The following is an 18,497-nucleotide window of genomic DNA, read 5'->3' on the forward strand; positions in this document are numbered from 1 at the left end:
TGATCATCCAATGGGGAGTATGAGGAGTCCAACGTCTCCAGGCTCCTCCACCCTATTTCTGACACTTTCCTTGTTCCAGATCTCAGCTAGAAAATAGACCAAACCCAGGGTTAGTTCAATAAAGCGAGCAGGGTTGGTTCTGTTGCTGGGGTAACTTGACTCAGGGTAACAGCTACCTGGCTTTCTGAAACCGAAAACCCAGGGACAACTTACCCCAGAACTTACTCTGAGTTCTCACTGACCCTGCTTTCTGAAACTGGGCCCTGGTCTAGAGACCTGCATCGGGTGGGAAGTCTTGCGGGATCCAACACAAATCTTGCGGGATCGGGCAGGATTTCCATAGTCAGGGGCAGGATTCGGTGGTCAGACCCAAAGTCATTGGTCCCAGGTGAGAGCGAGGCAAAGCATAACAAGAAAGCATGGAGAGCGGTAGAGAGGAGACGATGGCTTCTGTGGAAAAGAAAATTAGAGAAGGCCAATACAACCTACTGAAGAAAGCAGGGAAGGGGGACATTTGGACCCGGTTCAAAATTGTTGTCCATTACAAAGGGCAGCAGAGGAATTTTGCTAGCTGCGAAACATGTAGCCCAGTTTTGGCCTTTGCTGGGAAATGTTGAAGCACCCCCTCCGAGAGGTTCGTTTATTCACTGTAAGCTGAAAGAATTCACACCTATTGAAATAATACACTCAGACACCGTTATATTGAATTTAAAGTATCTGGACCAGGGAAGCTCTCATGTGATCAGAACACAAACCGAGACGACTTCGGAGCTTCTCACTGGGCTCATTGCTTTTATTAAAACACACATTAAAATGGGCAGCGCCCTGTTTACAGTTTTTTCTCACATATAGTCACGTACAAACTTTTCCTGCCTACCATATTAGGACATGTTCCTGTCTCCCAGCTGCATCCCGTATCTACTGATATAAGAAGGGAGTACTTGGCCCGTTAATCTTCTCACATCCTTCTCTCACCCCTACAGTTCTTCACTATTTTTCTACTTCATCACACTCAAGGCCAAGTTTGTGCAATACAATTCTGCAGGCCACTAACACAGGTTATACATTTTATTTCCCACAGTGGTTATGAACATAATAATAATAATGCACACACATAATATATCTCCACAGAAAACGGACTCTTCGGGTTTAAGGAGACACACCTGTGGCACCATTCCTTGCCAAAGCAAAACCAGTTTCAGGACAGACCTGACTCCTTCACTTCCCCAACGCGTAAAGCAAAGCAAAACGGAGAAGTAGCTTAGTGCTGCAAAGACACTGACCGTTTGACCTGGTCGCCAGGGAAGGTTTCATTTAATTCATTGTTGATGTTACAGTTAGGCATCAGAAATTTGGCGTGCGTCAAGAGCCACCACAGCTACCACTGTCTGGAGGCATATTGAAGGCAATGCACAGGTCTTGCAGGGGAAAGTAACGACAGAAATGAAGCCAAAGTCACCACTGACATGTGGACTGAAAATTACCATAAGACATTTTTCATTTCTGCCACTACGCATTACATAAATGATGCGCATGAGCTTGCATTCGAAGACAATGTGCCAAAAACCGGTGAGAAAACCAAGAAACTGCTGATTCTGAAACTCAGGGGGTTTGGAATTGATTCATTGCTTCATCCATTGCTTTCTACTCAGGGGGTGTTTGTTACTGATCGTGGTGCCAACATTGTGGTAGCTCTACGTGGATACCGGAGGCTGAACTGCATTGCACACATCCTGAATGTCATCCTCTCCAGTGCATTTTGCTGATAAAGTGTTAGAGATGACACCAGAGCTTGCTGAGTTACTGATCAATTCGAAAAACTTGTGAAGTATTTCAAACACTCTGTTCTATTGAACAGGTTGGAAAAGTCAGTCCGTGGAAACATACGGTCACAGCATGAGGCAATCACAACATTACTGGTGGACAGAGCCCAGTATGACAGGATCACACACATTAATGTAGACAATTAAAAGACATTAATTGCTTTTCTAAAAGTATTCCAGGATGCCACAAACAACCTGGAGTCTGACAACTCTGCTACAAGTGCATTACCTGTCTCCATGGTCGATCCCCCTGACTGATCACTGCCAAGCAGCATCCCAGCATCCTTTGCACTCCGCAGTTGCCAAGGTGTGCATTTCACGTCTGCTGGAGCTAATGGACTCTAATACTACGTCTCCACACATGCTGTACAAAATAGCAACCTTACCGACTCCTAAACTACAACAACTGCGCATGCTGGCTCCAAATAGAAAAGACCAAGTAATAAACTGTATGGAATTAGACACAAATGCAGTTACAAACATTATAATATGGCTAAATAAAAATGCAAATAAAAACTAATTGATGTTTAATTTGATTTATTTAAAGTGTAATAAAAACTACTATAAATGGGTGTTTATTCGTCCCTGAATGCAATGTGAGGCTAACCTGACCAAAAATTAATAATATACAATAATACTATTTATTCTATTCCTAAGGTGTAAAAGAAATGATCCAGAGAAAGAGGTTCAAGGAAGCGCATCCTGTTGCGTTAGAGGAAGAACAGCCGTCGTCCACACAAATCACGTCACCTCCAGCCAAAGAACTGCAGGAGCAGCGCGGTTTACTGAATGAGAGGACGGTGCAGTTTCAGCTGATAATGACAAAGTCTGCAGAGGAACAATTGGCGGAGAACATCAGCTGCAGACTCAGAAAATTCTGACCCAGACAATGTGCTGAAGGTCAGTTCAACGACAGCCGCTTCCCTGCATGGGTCATCCTCAGCATACCTGCATCCATCCAGGAGGAGAAGCGCACACCTTAACCCTGAGACAATCAACAATGTTCTGTTTCTGCACAGCAGCATGGAGAAACACATGCTTAGGCTAAAGGTTTTGATAGCCTGCTTCATTTTGTAAGACAGGTCTCTTTATGGCTAAGTTTGTGGATATTATTCTGTTTGGTTTTGGTAATATGACAAATTCCTTATAGCCTCTATATTTTTTTCTGGTTCACCCTTTTCATTTATTTGGATATTTGACAGACTGAACTTATTACTTGCACTGCTTTACTTGTACAATGATCACCTGCACTGTTGTATTGCTCTTGCATCTTATACTGCTCTATATTTACTCTCACTCACTTAAAACTGTGCACATATATTTATATTATATTGTAGATATGTTTATACTGTTTAATTTGTACTGTATTGCACCGACTACGCCAAAACAAATTTCTTGTATGTCCAAAAACGTACTTGGCAATAAAGCTTTTCTGATTCTGATTCTGATTCTGATTATATTGGCGAGTTTTGTTACGAGAGGTGGAATAGCACAAATAAACTCTTGTCTTCTGTATTTCTATGTACCTGTTAATTCTGCAATAAATATAACAAATAAATAATTTAATCTAATAATTTTAGTAATTAGTTTATTAAAGCAGGTTAAAACTCATCAGAAGCTTGTCACATTATGATGAAGTATACCTACCACATCACAGCCTTTAAGTTATTCAGATTACTAAAAGCTCCAGACTTGTTCCTTTCTGCAGGTGCTTGCACAGGTATTTTTGGGGGCAGGGGCTCAAGCCAAAAACAAAAGGGCACCCATCCCCACATTTATTCATAAAATACAAAAATTGAATATATTTATGCTTTTTTTAGCTGCTCTTTCCTTGGCATTATGCTACAAAATGTGTGAATGAAATAAATTAATGTTGTGGTGTTTATATTAATCAAGAGTGACTTCCTGAATCCGGGGGAGGCCCCAGGGGGACGCAGGGTGTTGAGGGGTTGGGGGTGAGCCCAGTTATCTACATGAGGCAGAGTTTGTCATGCTCTGCAGAGGACTCCTGCAGGTTCTGATCCAGCTGGTGAGCTGAAGTCATTTGTTTAGCCTTTTCTATCTGAAAGTTCGATGGTGTCTGTCCGTTATTGCTGGGTCTAACATGTTCGCTTTGAAATGGATGCAGATGTTTATATGTATATTTACACCAAGCATCCATGTGGTATTTTAGCTCTCATGCTGACTCCAGCTAGCTGCTTCCACCTGTCAGAAACCCGCTGTTTACATGTTTGCAGAACGTCTGCACCCCTGACAGGAGAAACGAGGTATGTCATGTTATAGATTTATTATTGTTCTTAATTTTATTTGTGAGGAATTTTGCACGTTAATCTTTATAAAATGTTAATAAATGATGTTTAAACCTGCAGTAGGGAGTTCTGATAAAACTGTGGACCTGAAGGTTTGAACAAGCACATCTTACAGGTTCCTCCTTCTTGCTCTCTGCTGTGCTACAGCCCAGAGCCTGCCATAAACGCACAGGCTGGTAAGCAGGGCCACCGATGATCCCTGATAAACAGCTATGGCACATCCCTGGTAGGGACGTCACATCAACGATATAATTTACATTGACCATGGCCTGCCCATACCATTAGCACAGCTGCAGGACACGGCCATCTTTATCTTAAATGACCATACGCGCTGTGGGACGGTGGGGGCAGCACGATTCACACTGCTAAGACCTTCCTCCTGGCTCTGATTGGTTGTTCCTGACTGGGAGATGTGTATTTCTGCATACGGCAGTAGGACCACTGGGAGGAGCCAGAGGAGCTAGATTTTTTTCACAGATTTCTGTCTCATATTCTACTGTCAGGACATGGGGAAAGTTTTGACAAATATGTAAAAAAAAATAAATTTGTTTTTAACAAAGGTTACTGTTGGAAGATTTATACATGAATTATCATTGTTTAGTTTAAAAAGGTTCGTTATCCTAAATGATTTACCATTAAAAGACATTTTCATTTATTTAGTTTGGTGAACTTTGATAGAAGTGGTTTGAATACTTTTCACATTGATTTTTGAAGTACTTTATGAACTATTAACAGAATATTCATCTTGTCTTAAAGTTGCATTTGGGTGGTTGCTATGCAGACTGAGCAGGAACTTGTGTGTGGAGGAGTTTGGGAAGCAGTCTGTTCTCACCCCAGCTAATCTCCGTGTCCTTGGATGCCAGATGTGGATGTGTGGGCTGTATCAGTACCTGGACAGAACCAGTTTTATTCAGTAGGACTTGTATTTGTGAAACTGTGTGTAGCCACACCCACAATGATGTAACATAAGTGTTTTTCCTTTCTTTAATAAAAGCCTGTAACACAGAGCAGCTCCTCTGAGAGAATGAACTGATAACTTTGACTCGCTTGTGTCTTCATTCATACCTTCTCTGAGTTTATCATTTTGTCTAACTCTGACATTTCTTTGGTCCTTCGAGGCGGATCACAAGTGTCCCTGTTCGGAGGAGCCCGTTGCCTTACTGAGGATTAAGTCTGCATGCTGCCTCCAGAACTAAAATCCTCCACAGTAAATTCTGTGTGGGTAACCGCTCCGTGGACCGTGGGACTCTGGACTGTGGACCAACATGATCCCGATCTCATGAGGTAAAAAGTTAAACCTAGATAAAACGCAGGCAGAGAGGCCTGGCGTCCGCGGTAAAAAGAGCTCTAAAAAGAAGTGGTGCACAAAATACAGAAAACCCAGTCTAGGTGATTGAGGCCTATCAGTGACTGTGTGTTGGTGCATCTCAGTGTGTCTCCAGAATCATTCAGACTTCTCAGTGAGACAACCTGAAACCTTCATGGTGTGAACATAAAGTTGTTCTCCTCTGAATCTGTGCTGTAGGGAATTCTGATTTGTATTTTTAGGCATTTTACCAGCAACAGTCTAAAACCTATTTTACCTCCGGGATTAGAACCTTAAGCGGAAAACCGGATGAAAACCAGGTTTTTATCTAGAAGCCTGTTTTCTGGGAGGAATTGAGGGTCCGGTGAGAAATTCTGTTTGCTGGTGGATGTACAATTGTAACTCTACCCTGCATGTGTCAAACTCAAGGTCCGCGGGCCAAAACTGGACCCCAGAAGTTTAGTGATTCTCTAGAAGTAGAGCCTTTAATATGGTGATTGTGTGCTTGAAGGATATCTTGTCAATCAATAAGCAGTTTTGTCTACATTCTGCCACAATCTGCCTTTTGAAAATGTTTTGAATCTTGCTCTTTATGTATATAAAAAAAGAAAAATTGGCTAAAGTCTGCAGACACAAAATGAACCTGGATTGAAGCTCTAACTAAGTTTATTTAATCTGAGATCTTCTCCAAATGCAACAGTATATGTCAGTCTACATGAGATACTAACAACTTCACCTACTGGTATAATATAAAGATCTGATTGAATATGTGAAACAAACAATGATGAAAGTTTTTCAACAGGTGATGCTCATCCAGGAGGAAGACAGTGTTCCTAGGAAATGCAGCTCATTTATTCAGTCAGTTAGTCATTTTCTACCACTTATTCCATAATGGGTCACAGGGGAGCTGGTGTCTATCTCCAGCAGTCTATGGGCGAGAGGCGTGGTCACCCTGGACAGGTCGCCAGTCCATCGCAGGGCAACACACAAACAACCATGCACACACTCATTCATACACCTAAGGGCAATTTAGAGTGACCAATTAACCCACGAGGCATGTCTTTGGACTGTGGGAGGAAGCCGGAGTACCCGGAGAGAACCCACGCATGCACGGGGAGAACATGCAAACTCCATGGAAAAAGACCCCAGGACCTTCTTGCTGCAAGGCAACATTAACAATCAATTTTTCTCCTATAGGTGGAAGTTTTGCTGACTAATCATAGGCTGGATCTATGAAACATTATGAGCACAGAACAAATGACCAAGGTTCTGACTGACTTATGAACCTCACTGACCTGACAATGATAACATGACACCCAACAGATAACACCTTTAAGGTGGATCCCACTAAGACCACCTTATTGATTCTTGGTGAATAAAAAAGAATTGAAGCGTTTAAAACAGACCTAGTGGAAACAAAAGGGGTTATGAGGAAACGACGTACATTTTTTAAATATAAAAAGAAAATTATATTGGAATTTTTACAAATGAAATTACTCTGATAGAGAAATAAGTAAGTAAGTAAGATCATTTCACAGTGACACTAAATCAATCACTGTCACTGATTGATGATGTCAAGTTCGACAGATTCTACTTATTTCAGAAAAATGAGCTAATAAGTGAAAAAACATAACATTTTATTGAAATGTGTGAGATTTTTACTTTTCTACGAGGCATTCATTCATTCATTCATTGATTTTCTACCACTTATTCCATAGTGGGTCACAGGGAAGCTGGTGCCTATGGGCGAGAGGCAGGATACATCCTGGACAGGTCGCCAACCCATCGCAGGACAATGCAGACAAACACAGGACAAACAACCAATTCACACCTAAGAGCAATATTAATCTTGGAGGGAGCCGGAGTACCCGGAGAGAACCCACGCATGCACGGGGAGAACATGCAAACTCCATGGAGAAAGACCCCTGGCTGGGACTTGACCCCAGGAAGGCAACAGTGCTACCAACTGTGCCACCGTGCAGCACTTCACAACACAACTACTTTAAATTCTATCAAAATAGTTGTCATTGTGTTGTAAACACAAATACTTTCTAAAAAACTACAAAATATCATAAAAATCAGCTTGAACTTTACAACCCGCCATCCAAATCTATTTTTTCCAGCCCAACGTGTTCAAAAGAAGCCCAGTTGAGCAGAAACCCAGACAATCTGGCAACGTTGCACAGTCACTAAGTCATGAAGAACGGACTAATGGACTAATGTCCAGCAGGATCTGGAAAAACTCCTCCATGCGTTTATCTTTAGTGGAATTGATCACTGCCACAGTGTTTTCACAGGTCTGCCCGCCCCTCCTATATGACCGGTCCTGGCTGTGATTCATCTACACCACAATGTAAAGCCTGGATGGGCTGTTTTTGACTAGCATTTGGATTTCGTCGAAGAGCTTCTTAACCAAACCCAGCATCTTCGATTGATTCAGGAGACGATTTTTGATACATGATAAAATTGTCTGGTCAATTAGCGGCCGTCCTAAGTTATTTAGGAGATTTTGTAGCTTATTCCACTTCTTACAGAGGTCCCTGAAGATAAGTTTGTCCAGGCTTTTAATCTTCTCTGGGGACAAGCTACTCAGTCTATCTTCAACTTGAGCCCAGAGTTTCAGAAACAGATGCTCAGAGATGGCATCACATTGCTCCTTAGAGTAGCTCTGCCCTGATTTTTCAACAATCTGCCAGATCAGGTAACTGATAAGCGCTTTCACAGCCATTTTTCTTTCATTTACCTCTTCAGTCTGATGATGTCCACTACTGTTTTCTTCTAACCCTGATGTTTCAGATCCCCTAGCTCCAACCGAGTAGGTGTCCACACAATTGGATGGACTCACCACAGGTTGGATGGACTTCAGATATTCAGTCCCTGTTTGCCTGAAAGGTTTGCGTATGGCTTTACCCACTGATGAGTAAAGATGCATAATGAAAGAAGATTTCTCCTCAGATTTCCTAAGATGTTTTAAGAAAGATGCCACAAATTGTTTGTCCAATATTGGATTTTCTAAAAGCAGTAAAGCCCCCACAATTTCCCTGGGACACCTCATTTTTTTACCAATGTGGTCATGAATCTTCTGGTTAAGAGTTAAGTGTTCTTCTGAGCCGACACAAAGTTCTTCCCCCTGAACTTCAGCCCAGACTTTGCCTAAGAGTCGTTCATGTGCTGCCTGAAGATCCTCAGGAGAGCAGCAAATATTTGATGCTTGAATGGCCTGAGCAATCAGACTGTGCACCAACAAACTTACTGAAGTTTTTTGTCCTTCATCCTTTACATCTGCAACCGGTTCCTGTGTTTCTTCATATACGAGAGCATCTGCTGGAGCAGTGGCCTGAGACACAATGGTCTCAGCAAAAACAGGACACAATCCAAGCAGGCTTAAATCTGTGAACTCCACCTCAATTTCAACATTTTTCACCTGCTTATTAAGTGTTGAGTTGTCCTGAGTACAATATGTTTTTGGGATTTTTGGTATGTTTGCTGGTGCAACCTTAGCTGAATGTTTTCGAAAATATTGTGTGAAAAACCGCTTGATCGTCAGACCATTGAACTGAGATTCTGGCTTGGAATCTGTGAACTCCACCTCAATTTCAACATTTTTCACCTGGTTATTAAGTATTGGGTTGTCCTGAGTACAAGAAGTTTTTGGGATTTCTGGTATGTTTGCTGGTGCAACCTTAGCTGAATGTTTTCGAAAATATTTTGTGAAAAACCGCTTGATCGTCAGACCATTGAACTGAGATTCTGGCTTGGTAGATGGAGCAGCAGTGTGGTCCTGGTTATTTATTTCTCTATAACTATCTGCAAGCTCCTCAGTCTGAACAGGGGAGTCTAGTTCCTCACGGTCAGTCTGAGGTCCTTTGATAGAACGGGTCTCCTGAGTTCTACTGTCCACAAAACTGACCCCCTCTTTGTAGAGTGGCAGGGGGTTGACAATAGCGATTTTCTTGGTCTTCAGGTGAGGTGTGCAAACCCTAAAAATAAGCCCCTTTTTAACATCAGTGGCTTCTTGAGCCACTACATTAATTCTGTACATATCGGGGATCTGCTGTTTGTCATTAACCGCAGGATCCTTGCTGGAGTAGAAGTTGGATTTCATCCTCTCCATCACAAGTTTCACAATGAACCTGTTTAAGTTCTCAGTGCTCTTAGGGTCGACATCTTCAACCTCCAGAACTTGTGCGATGGCTTCGGGCACGACGTTACCCACAACTGCCTCCATGGTCTCATCTGTGAATTGTTTGTTCTGGAGCTTTTCCAGAACCGACGATAAAAGGAGCTCCATCGTGTCTAACCCTATCCGTTGCTCGAATGCTGTAATAACCTGGATCTCTCTGGATGAACTCATTGTTTGGGTCAGAACTGCTGCGTGGTTTGGATCTGCTGGCTGAACTGAATAATCGGTTCTGTGTTCTGCTAAAACCCAGCCGGTCATAAAGACAACACACTTCTAACGTCTGTGACGTCTGTTCATGCGTCAGACATCAAAGCAGTTCGTTAGGGCCCGCCCCACCACGCAGGTGCAGCGTAGTGGGCGGGGCGTGAGATTGTAACGTGTGACATAACGTCATGTCGTTTAGTTTTGTTTTTTTTTAATCGGGTAAAAATATCAAACTAAAGCTGATATTTCAGCAGAGAGTCAGGAAGTGACGACAAAACAACTCAACGGGATGAGAAATGGACAATATCAGCGCTTTGCTTTTTCCATAAACCAGTTAAAACTGCCGCAAATCGACCCGTATGGATTCAGGTGCTTTTATGAAGTTCAGTAATTATTTAGATTTACTGAAAGTTTTTAGTGTGACGTCAAAACGCGTAAAGTTTGTTTTTCTCTAAAAAGAGGATCTAAAACAGACCTCCTGAGATGTTGCTGAGAAGAGCGAGTTCTACATGAATCCGGCGTTTCACGGACTCCCGTCCAGTGTTGGACCCAGCTCTGACCCGAACAGGGACAGGCTACAGAACCCCCATGAAAGCATGGATGGATGTTTGCTTGGAAAGTTTGACCTCGTCTTCACAGAAGAAAATAAATATTGCGCAACTAGAATCGTTTCCTCTCGCAAAAGAACAGATCCAGGCCCATACATACCTGGGTTCTGATCCATCAGAACCCTTTTCAAACCATTTATAATGAAAGCACCAACCTTCACTTCAGGCTGAGTCGTTTTTAAAAATCTGGAGGAGAAAATAATCCCGATTCAGTCAAAAAGCACCAACAATGTAACATTTACAGATTTGTCTGAACTTCAGGGTTGAATCTTTGACAAAACATCGAAAAGTTCGGACAAAAGAGATAAAATGTAGTATTTAAATGATTTGAAAAGACTTTCCTTCAACCAACAAGTTTGCTGATAGAAAATGATAAGCAAATATAAGAGGAAATTATTTCGACCCTTTTCATTATTCAGTGAAATAAATCCATCAGCTTTTTGAATGTTGCCTCTGGTGATGATGTGTTGATGCTGGAAGGCCTCCTTACCATCACCCTAATCTACAGCGCAGGATATCTTGACCAGAGGAGGTGTCCACTTCTCTGGGCTGGGAGTCATCAGGGGCGGACCATCTAACAGTGGGGATGTGGTCAAATGGACCAGTGCTCCTGATCCCTACCTGAGAGAACACAACCTGTTTAACGGCTGGATTAGTTTGATGCTCCTAAGAAGATAACAGGAAATAATAAGTATCATGAGCTAAACCTTAATAAAAAGGCAGAGAAGAGCTCCACAGGTCTTTTGCTTTATTGTTGTGAACATTAACAGCAAGAACAAAACGAAAGAAGAGAAGAAACCAAACTTCTGATACAGAAAATACAGTGGAAGGAAAAACGCTTTTTAGGAAGGCTCTGGAAAAGAGAAAGCTTGGTGCATTTCATTATGAACAGGCTCGGTCTGCTGTCATCCTAAAACATAATGAGGTTTGACTTAACCAGAACCGGTGCAAAATAATCCAGCTGAAAGACTGGTTTTTCCCTGACAGCAGATAAACACGGGCCGGCTGCACGGAAAGGTTCTGTTTACTTCAAAAGCTCCTAGAAAACTAAAGGAGGAATTGAAATGTAAAAAAGAAAATGAGATTATTGAACCTTAAGAGAATAAATATGAGACACATGTGCTACATAAGACAAAAAAAGACTTGAGTGGTGAATCTTAATGTTTTTCTAGTCAACAAACCAAATTATACGTTGTTCTAATTAGTCCTGTGGAAGGACGACCTCCTTTTTCATCACAGAGGGGAGGTTCAGTTAGAATACAACATGTTCATTTCTTTTTATGATCATTTAAATCTGAAGACTCACCGCTCCGGTGGACTTTATTCATACCTCTGACTTTTTATTTGAGAGCCAATTCATGTCGAGCTTCTTATTTGATTTATTATTTATCGTTAGAAAAGCAGAGCTGCCAGGTTTGAACGAATTCTTGAACCAAACCAAACGTTCAACAGATTTCATATATAAACAGATCCATGTTAATTGCTTTCCTACAGCCAGATGAATCTGGAGAAGGTAACAAGCTTCCTGCTGCTGCATCTTCAGCAGCCTGGAGATCAGAGATGTTTGGATCTCTGGGATCAACAGAACAGCAAAGCCCAGCATCCTCTGATGGTTTTCTGCAGCACCAGCAACAACATCTGGGTAACAGTCTAGAAGAACCTGCAGACGTGGAGTTCAGGGCTGTTGGTTGGTCACTGCAGCTCATCAGAAGATCTTATATTCTTTCCAGAACAATGAGGCAAACAGCAGAAGATCTGCTGGTTTGCTTCCAGTTTAATCTTCTAGGTTGGTTGCTGAAGGTCTGCAGTGACCATACTGGATACAGGAAGCTCTGCTCAAATATAACAGACAGACGGCAAGTGCTAAAGGAAAAGCTCTGAGGAGGAAGATCTTTTAGAAGCATCTCCAGACCTTCGGATCCTCAGGTTTCATTTCTTCTGCTCGGTTCTGTTTTTGTTCCCCGCTTTGGTTTTACTTTCATGCACGAGTTTCTTCCGCCTGAGAACAGAAAACAGTCCCTGAAGACTTTTTAAACATCCACTGATTTCAGATACCATGGAGGCAAAGATTTAGGATGTGGTTTCCATGACAACGACAGCTTCAGCTTCTGTACCTGGTTTTCCTCTGAAAAAACGTCAGAAAAAGGAAAAATATCTCAACTCCAAACAAACGTTTAATGGAGACATTTAGTCCTGAAAATGTGTGGAAATGATTCCGGAGATTTTGGTGCGTTTTCCCTGATTTCCCACAGTTTCATTCCCAACCACTGGGAGGACGTTGGAGAGTCCTGGAGATCCGCTCGGCAAAATGAAACCGGAAGTGACCGCAGACAGCAGGGAACTGCTGAGTTCGATTTAAACCTCGTTCTGAAGCGCTCACAGTGTTCTCTAATGTTCTGGACGACCCGTCATGACATCATGTTTCAGTTCAACTGCATGATCAGTTCTGATGACTCAACACGTCTGGATTTATGAGGCGGAGATGAAGGATTCACGGATCAGTACCTGGATTCTCCACAAGGAGGTCAGGATCACATGGGACACGTTCCAACCTAAAACCTGCATTGTCTTGACTGACCAGCAGAGGGCGACTGCCCTATGGCACCGTCAGGTGAAGCTTTGATGATCTGATCAGCAGGTTGAGATGTTTCAGAGGCTGAATGAAGGTTTACCAGGAGCAACATGAACCCATGAAGAAGATCAGGAACCGTGATGATGATGATCACTGTTCTGTTCTTCGTCACGTCTCCTATAATAAACCAGAAAAAGGGATGTCTCTGAATAGCAGCTAAAAGTGATGCAATCAGAACCATCTTTGCTCCCGTGTGTCCAGAAGATAAATCTGATCCAGAACCAGATCTCTGGACCACACTGTTTATTTAAAGGGTTATTTCACTCTGATTTTTTAAAATGTGATTTATCTTGAGAACCTTCTGACAGTTTGCTGCCGTCTTCTTGTGAATAAATGAGGCAGAAACCCGAGGAGCTCATTAGAAACGCTGTGAACTCTACACGCCCCTGGGCTTAAAAGAGGTCCGAAACGTTCTCATGTGATCCCGGCAGCAGAGTGAAGTCCTGGTCTCTGATCTTCAGGACTGGATCGGTCTTGATGTCTGCTTTCTAATTTCTGTCCGGTCAGAATCTGGTGGACTTCCTCATTTCATCCTGGCAGGAAGTTGAAGCTTCACTCGGGGATTTTCACAGTAAAATATTTTTAATTTCCCAGCGGGTTCCAGTCTCCGAACCGCAGCCGTGAATCCGGACCGCCCAGATGTGACAGGTGAAGGGAGGGTGGGCGGGGTCACCGTCTCTGCTGGCTGTAGACAGGAAAGGCCAGCGTGACGTTAAGCGAGTCGTTGTGTTGGACCAGTGAGGTGTGCTGGTAGTGCAGAACCAGCTCCTTCAGGGAGCCATATAGGTTGTAAGGCTCGGCAAACCCATAACCGGTGCTGGTCTTGTTGATGACGCAGTGCTTCACCTCACCGTCCACCCTGAGGGGGGAGGACACAGAGACACAGGTGAGACAGCGCCTGAAAGGGACATCATCAGAACTCATTTTCAGAACCCTGCAGAGGAACCAACAGGTAGATCACTTACACCACGGAGCAGGCGTAGAAGGGGCCCGGTCTGCTGCTGTCCCGGACCAGGAAGGTTCCGTCTCTCTTCCCTCGCAGCATAGCCTCGGCCTGGACCCGTTTGATATTTCCCAGACGCCACAGCCGCTCGTCATGATGAGGAAGGTCCTCCTCATCCTCCACCATGCTGTACTCACTGAGAGACAGGAGGAAGAGGAGTCATTTTATATTCAGTTTCTTTCATATCTGGATCAAATCTGAACGTCAGGCTGTGGTCGGCAGCCAGTCAGTGTCCTGGTCAAAGCATTTAAATCCTATATTAAACAGGTTTCTAGGATTTCCATCATCTCCTATTTTAGCTTCCCTTCATTGGCTCCCTGTTAAATCCAGAATATAATTTAAAATTCTCCTCCTCACATATAAAGCCCTTAATGATCTAGCTCCATCATACATCAGAGATCTGATTGGTCCATATGTTCCTAACAGAGAACTTTGTTCTCAGACTGCAGGTTTACTGGTGGTTCCTAGAGTCTCTAGAAGTAGAATGGGAGGCAGATCCTTTAGTTATCAGGCTCCTCTCCTGTGGAACCAGCTCCCAGTTTTAGTCCGTGAGGCAGACACCCTGTCTACTTTTAAGGCTAGGCTTAAAACTTTCCTTTTTGATAAAGCTTATAGTTAGAGTGGCTTAGTTTATCCTGAGTTATCTCTGTAGTTATGCTGCTATAGGCTTAGGCTGCTGGAGGACATAATGACCACTTTCACCCTCTTCGCTACATTCTCATACTACTCTCTAATTTTGCATTATTTGCTGTTATTTCAGCTTTTAACTTTGTTCTCTCTTTTCTCTTCCTAGAAGCTACATCTGGCCTGACTCTGTGTCTACCTGTGACACCTTTCTGGAGAGGGGCATCGTCCGAGCTTCTGCTGGCAACAACTTAATGCTCACCTTCTACCGATGATCCACATGATCCTGTCTTTCAGTGTTTAACCCTTTCTCTCTCCTAGACATGGCTACTGACTGAGCTTCTACTGTAACTAACTCTATGTTCTCTCTTTCAGACTCTAACCTTGAAAACTGGATCAGAGTTTTGTGAAGAACCTTGAGACGACATGTGTTGTGAATTGGCGCTATATAAATAAACTGAATTGAATTGGGGGAGAGCGCCCCCCAGAGGAGCTACCAGGGTTTTGATCAGATAATTTGTGATTCAAACTCATTTCAATCATCGATGGTTCTGGCAGTGTTCTGTTTTCAAGGCGTGTTGAAACAAGGCTGGTGCCGAGACTCACTCCTCTGTGGTTTCGTTCTTCAGACCGAGCCACTCGTTCAGCTTCCTCTGTCGGACTCCTTTCTGAGTCAGCCACCTGGAAAACACAAACACATCGGCGTCAGAACAACTCGCAGCTTCCTCCTGATCCACGGGTCGTCTCTCTGAGTGGAACATACATCAGGTACTGGTCCCTGGTCTTGCGGAGCTGGATCAGATCCGGTTTGATGCTGTTCATCTTCTTGTCGATCTCTCGGTTGTCGGCAGCCTGCTTCTTCAGATCCACCTCCAGGTGGCGCTTGCTGTCCACGATCTCGCCGATCCGAGACTTGAGCTTGTCGTAGTTCTCCATGATCCTTCAACAAGACAGGAAACAGGATTCATGACAACATGGCAGAACTTCAACGTCACATTTGGTTCTGACTTCAGAGCATCACAGAGAAGGTTCTGCAGACCCAGAACAGAAACATGCAGTAATGATGCTTTTCCCCCTGATTAAACCTACAGGCATTTAAAGCAGCTAAACTCGTTCACCTATAAAGTATTTACACCCCAGAACCTAGGCCCAAAACATCAACGTATTTAATTGGAATTGTATGTGATGAATCAACGCAACGTGGTCCATTTGCAGTGTGGATTTGTATTCAGGCCCCTGAATCCATCCTCTGTAGAACCACCTCTGGCTGCAGGTCTTCTGGGGTTCATCTCCACCAGCTTTAAACATCTACTGACTCACATTTCTGTCCATTCTTTGTTAAACAGCTCAAGTTCTGTCAAGTTCGGTTGGATGGAGAACATTGGTTTTCAAGTCTTGCCCCAGGTTCCTATTTAGATTTAGGTCCGGACTTTGACTAGGCCATTGTAACAATTGAACATGCTCTGATCTAAACCATTCATTGTATCACTGGCTGGATGTTCAGGGTGGTTCTCCTGCTGGAAGGTGAACCTCCACCCCAGTCTCAGGTCTTCTCCTGGGATTGTACTGGATTTAGCTCCATCCATCTTCCCATCAACTCTGACCAGCTTCCCAGTTCCTGCTGAAGGAAAGCATCACCACATCATGATGCAGCCACCACCATGTTACATTGTGCAGATGTTGTGTCCAAAGCTTTTTGCATTGAGACCAAAAACTTCTCCTCTCCTCTTAGCAGATCATCATCCACATGTTTTCTGTCTCTCCTAAAAAGCTTGAGGAAATCCCCAAACAGGAATTCTTCAACAATAACTTTCTTCTTGCCACTTTCCCAATAAAGCGTCATTGTTGAAGAGCATGGCTGATAGCTTTTCATGTGGAAAGATTTTTCCACCTGAGCTGTAGATCTCCACAGCTCATCCAGAGTTATCATGGACCTCTTGGCTGCTTCTCTAATGCTCTCCTTGCTCCAGCCTGTCAGTCTGGGTGGATGTCCATGTCTTGGTAGGTCTGCAGGTGGTCCATCCTCTCTTCATGTTCAGATGATGGATTGAGCAGAACTCTGGGAGATGTTCAACACTTGGGATATTGTTGTAGAACCAAACCCTGCTGTAAACTGGACCAGAACTTTCTCCCTGACCCGTCTGCTGGGTTTCTTGGTCTTCGTGATCCTGGTTGTTCTCTGATGTTGTCTAAAGAACCTCTGAGGACAGAAACAGAGCAGCTGAAGTTAGATTTAGATTAAATCACACACAGCAGGACTCTGGTCACTGATTTCTGAAGGTCCTAGATTTTATTTAGGGGTACCAGGGAAAGGGGTCTGAAGACTAATGTATGCCAAACTTATAAGATGTTTATTAGTAGAAGATGCTGAAAACCATGTTCCACACAACTCTGTCTGGGAGTTTATGTGCAGACCAACACAAGCTGGAGTTTTTTGGTTGTAATGAATAAAAAATGTGAAACGTTTTGAGGGGTGTGAATACTTTTTAGAGGTTCTGTACAAGTTTGATCCAGAACCCAAGAATGAAAAGCTACAGTTGAACTGTTAAAGTAGAGCAGGAATCTTGCTGATGTTCCAGATGTTTTTTTTTAACAAAAGTAAAGGAAATCCATCCCATAATATTCTCGGAGTCTGAACAAGACGATCTGATTGGCCAATGAGCTCTCATTTATCCTCTACCTTCCAACCGAATTCATCAGCACATCTCTTCTTCCTGCTGACTCTGCAGCCGTGGCAACGCAGTGGCGTAGTGTGCGAGTGGTCTTGGAGGCCGTTGCCATGGTAACAGCCTACCTCTGAATCTCTTTGTCGTTGCCCTCCCGTCGAAACTTCTCAACGTACTCCTTGCTGAAACGCTCCTGGGTCTGGCACTGCTCCTCGAAGATCTTGATGGTCTCGTTGAACGCTTCGATGGCCGTCCTCTTCATCTGGATCTCCTGAGGGGTGAACATGGAGAGCAGAGGGGAGAGGGTTTAGTTATGTTCCTCCATCTTCTTTGCTCTGTAGCATCCTGCTGTCTGATCGTACCTGAGAGGTTCTGGTGTACTCCTCATACAGTCGGTCGTACTCGCGGTTCTTCTCCTGATACTGTAGGTGGTACTCGTGCAGCTTCTTGCCCACAGCTTCGACGCTATCCTCCTTCACCACCTGATCCTGAACCCCAACATGACCAACCAGAGGAGACGAAGCGGTGAAGCTCATAGAATGATGGGCGGCAGCTCGTCAGAACTTGTCACGTACCTGCTGGTGTTTGGAGACCGGGTACAGCAGCTTCACGTCCAGCTTGGGGTTATACTGGGCCAGAGACTCGTGTCTGTAGTGATTTATCAGCTCCACCACCGAGCTGAAGGTTAACGGGTCGGAGAAGCCGTACTTCCCCTCCCGATGGAAAATCTTGATCAGTTTGTTGTTGCCTCCCTTCCTGCAGACAGAATCAGAAGCTCAGTTTTACTTCCCATCTCTGAGGTTCTAAACACGGATCCAATCTTTCTGGTCACACAGAGACAGCTGAGGTCTAAACATCTCCAGCCAATCGTGTTCTGACATAAAACTGAAATCTCAGAAGAATAAAGATGTTGCTGAACCAGTAATATTTTAATCTGAGCAGCAGCACCACAGAGTCATGTGATCGTACCTCTGAGCCCGTTTGTGCCAGCAGCAGTTTTATCTGATCTGAACCAGACACTGTGGACCCAAGCTTTTAACACTTCATCTCCCAACATCACTGAGGTTAGAAAAGCTTCTGAAACAACCAGACTTCATCAGAAGTTGCTTCACAAGGAAAGACAATTAATTCAGCTTAAA

At 43.5% G+C, this 18,497-nt stretch overlaps 1 protein-coding gene across 2 annotated transcripts in view; it reads right to left on the reverse strand.

The window, feature by feature from the left end:
• Positions 1–11,164: 11,164 nt before the first annotated feature.
• The window catches only part of LOC124877742 (phosphatidylinositol 3-kinase regulatory subunit alpha-like), a 25,355-nt gene continuing 18,022 nt past the window's right edge, over positions 11,165–18,497 (reverse strand). For both annotated transcript variants that reach the window (XM_047381185.1, XM_047381186.1), the window contains 7 exons: positions 17,934–18,114; positions 17,721–17,846; positions 17,487–17,629; positions 15,456–15,632; positions 15,299–15,373; positions 14,031–14,204; positions 11,165–13,924 (listed from right to left, as the gene is read on the reverse strand). In XM_047381185.1, the coding sequence (XP_047237141.1) occupies positions 13,735–13,924; positions 14,031–14,204; positions 15,299–15,373; positions 15,456–15,632; positions 17,487–17,629; positions 17,721–17,846; positions 17,934–18,114 (1,066 nt within the window). In that variant the 3' untranslated portion in view covers positions 11,165–13,734. The remainder of the gene's footprint in view (positions 13,925–14,030; positions 14,205–15,298; positions 15,374–15,455; positions 15,633–17,486; positions 17,630–17,720; positions 17,847–17,933; positions 18,115–18,497) is intronic.

Source organism: Girardinichthys multiradiatus, chromosome 12 (genome assembly GCF_021462225.1).
Source record: "Girardinichthys multiradiatus isolate DD_20200921_A chromosome 12, DD_fGirMul_XY1, whole genome shotgun sequence".
Lineage (NCBI taxonomy): Eukaryota > Metazoa > Chordata > Actinopteri > Cyprinodontiformes > Goodeidae > Girardinichthys > Girardinichthys multiradiatus.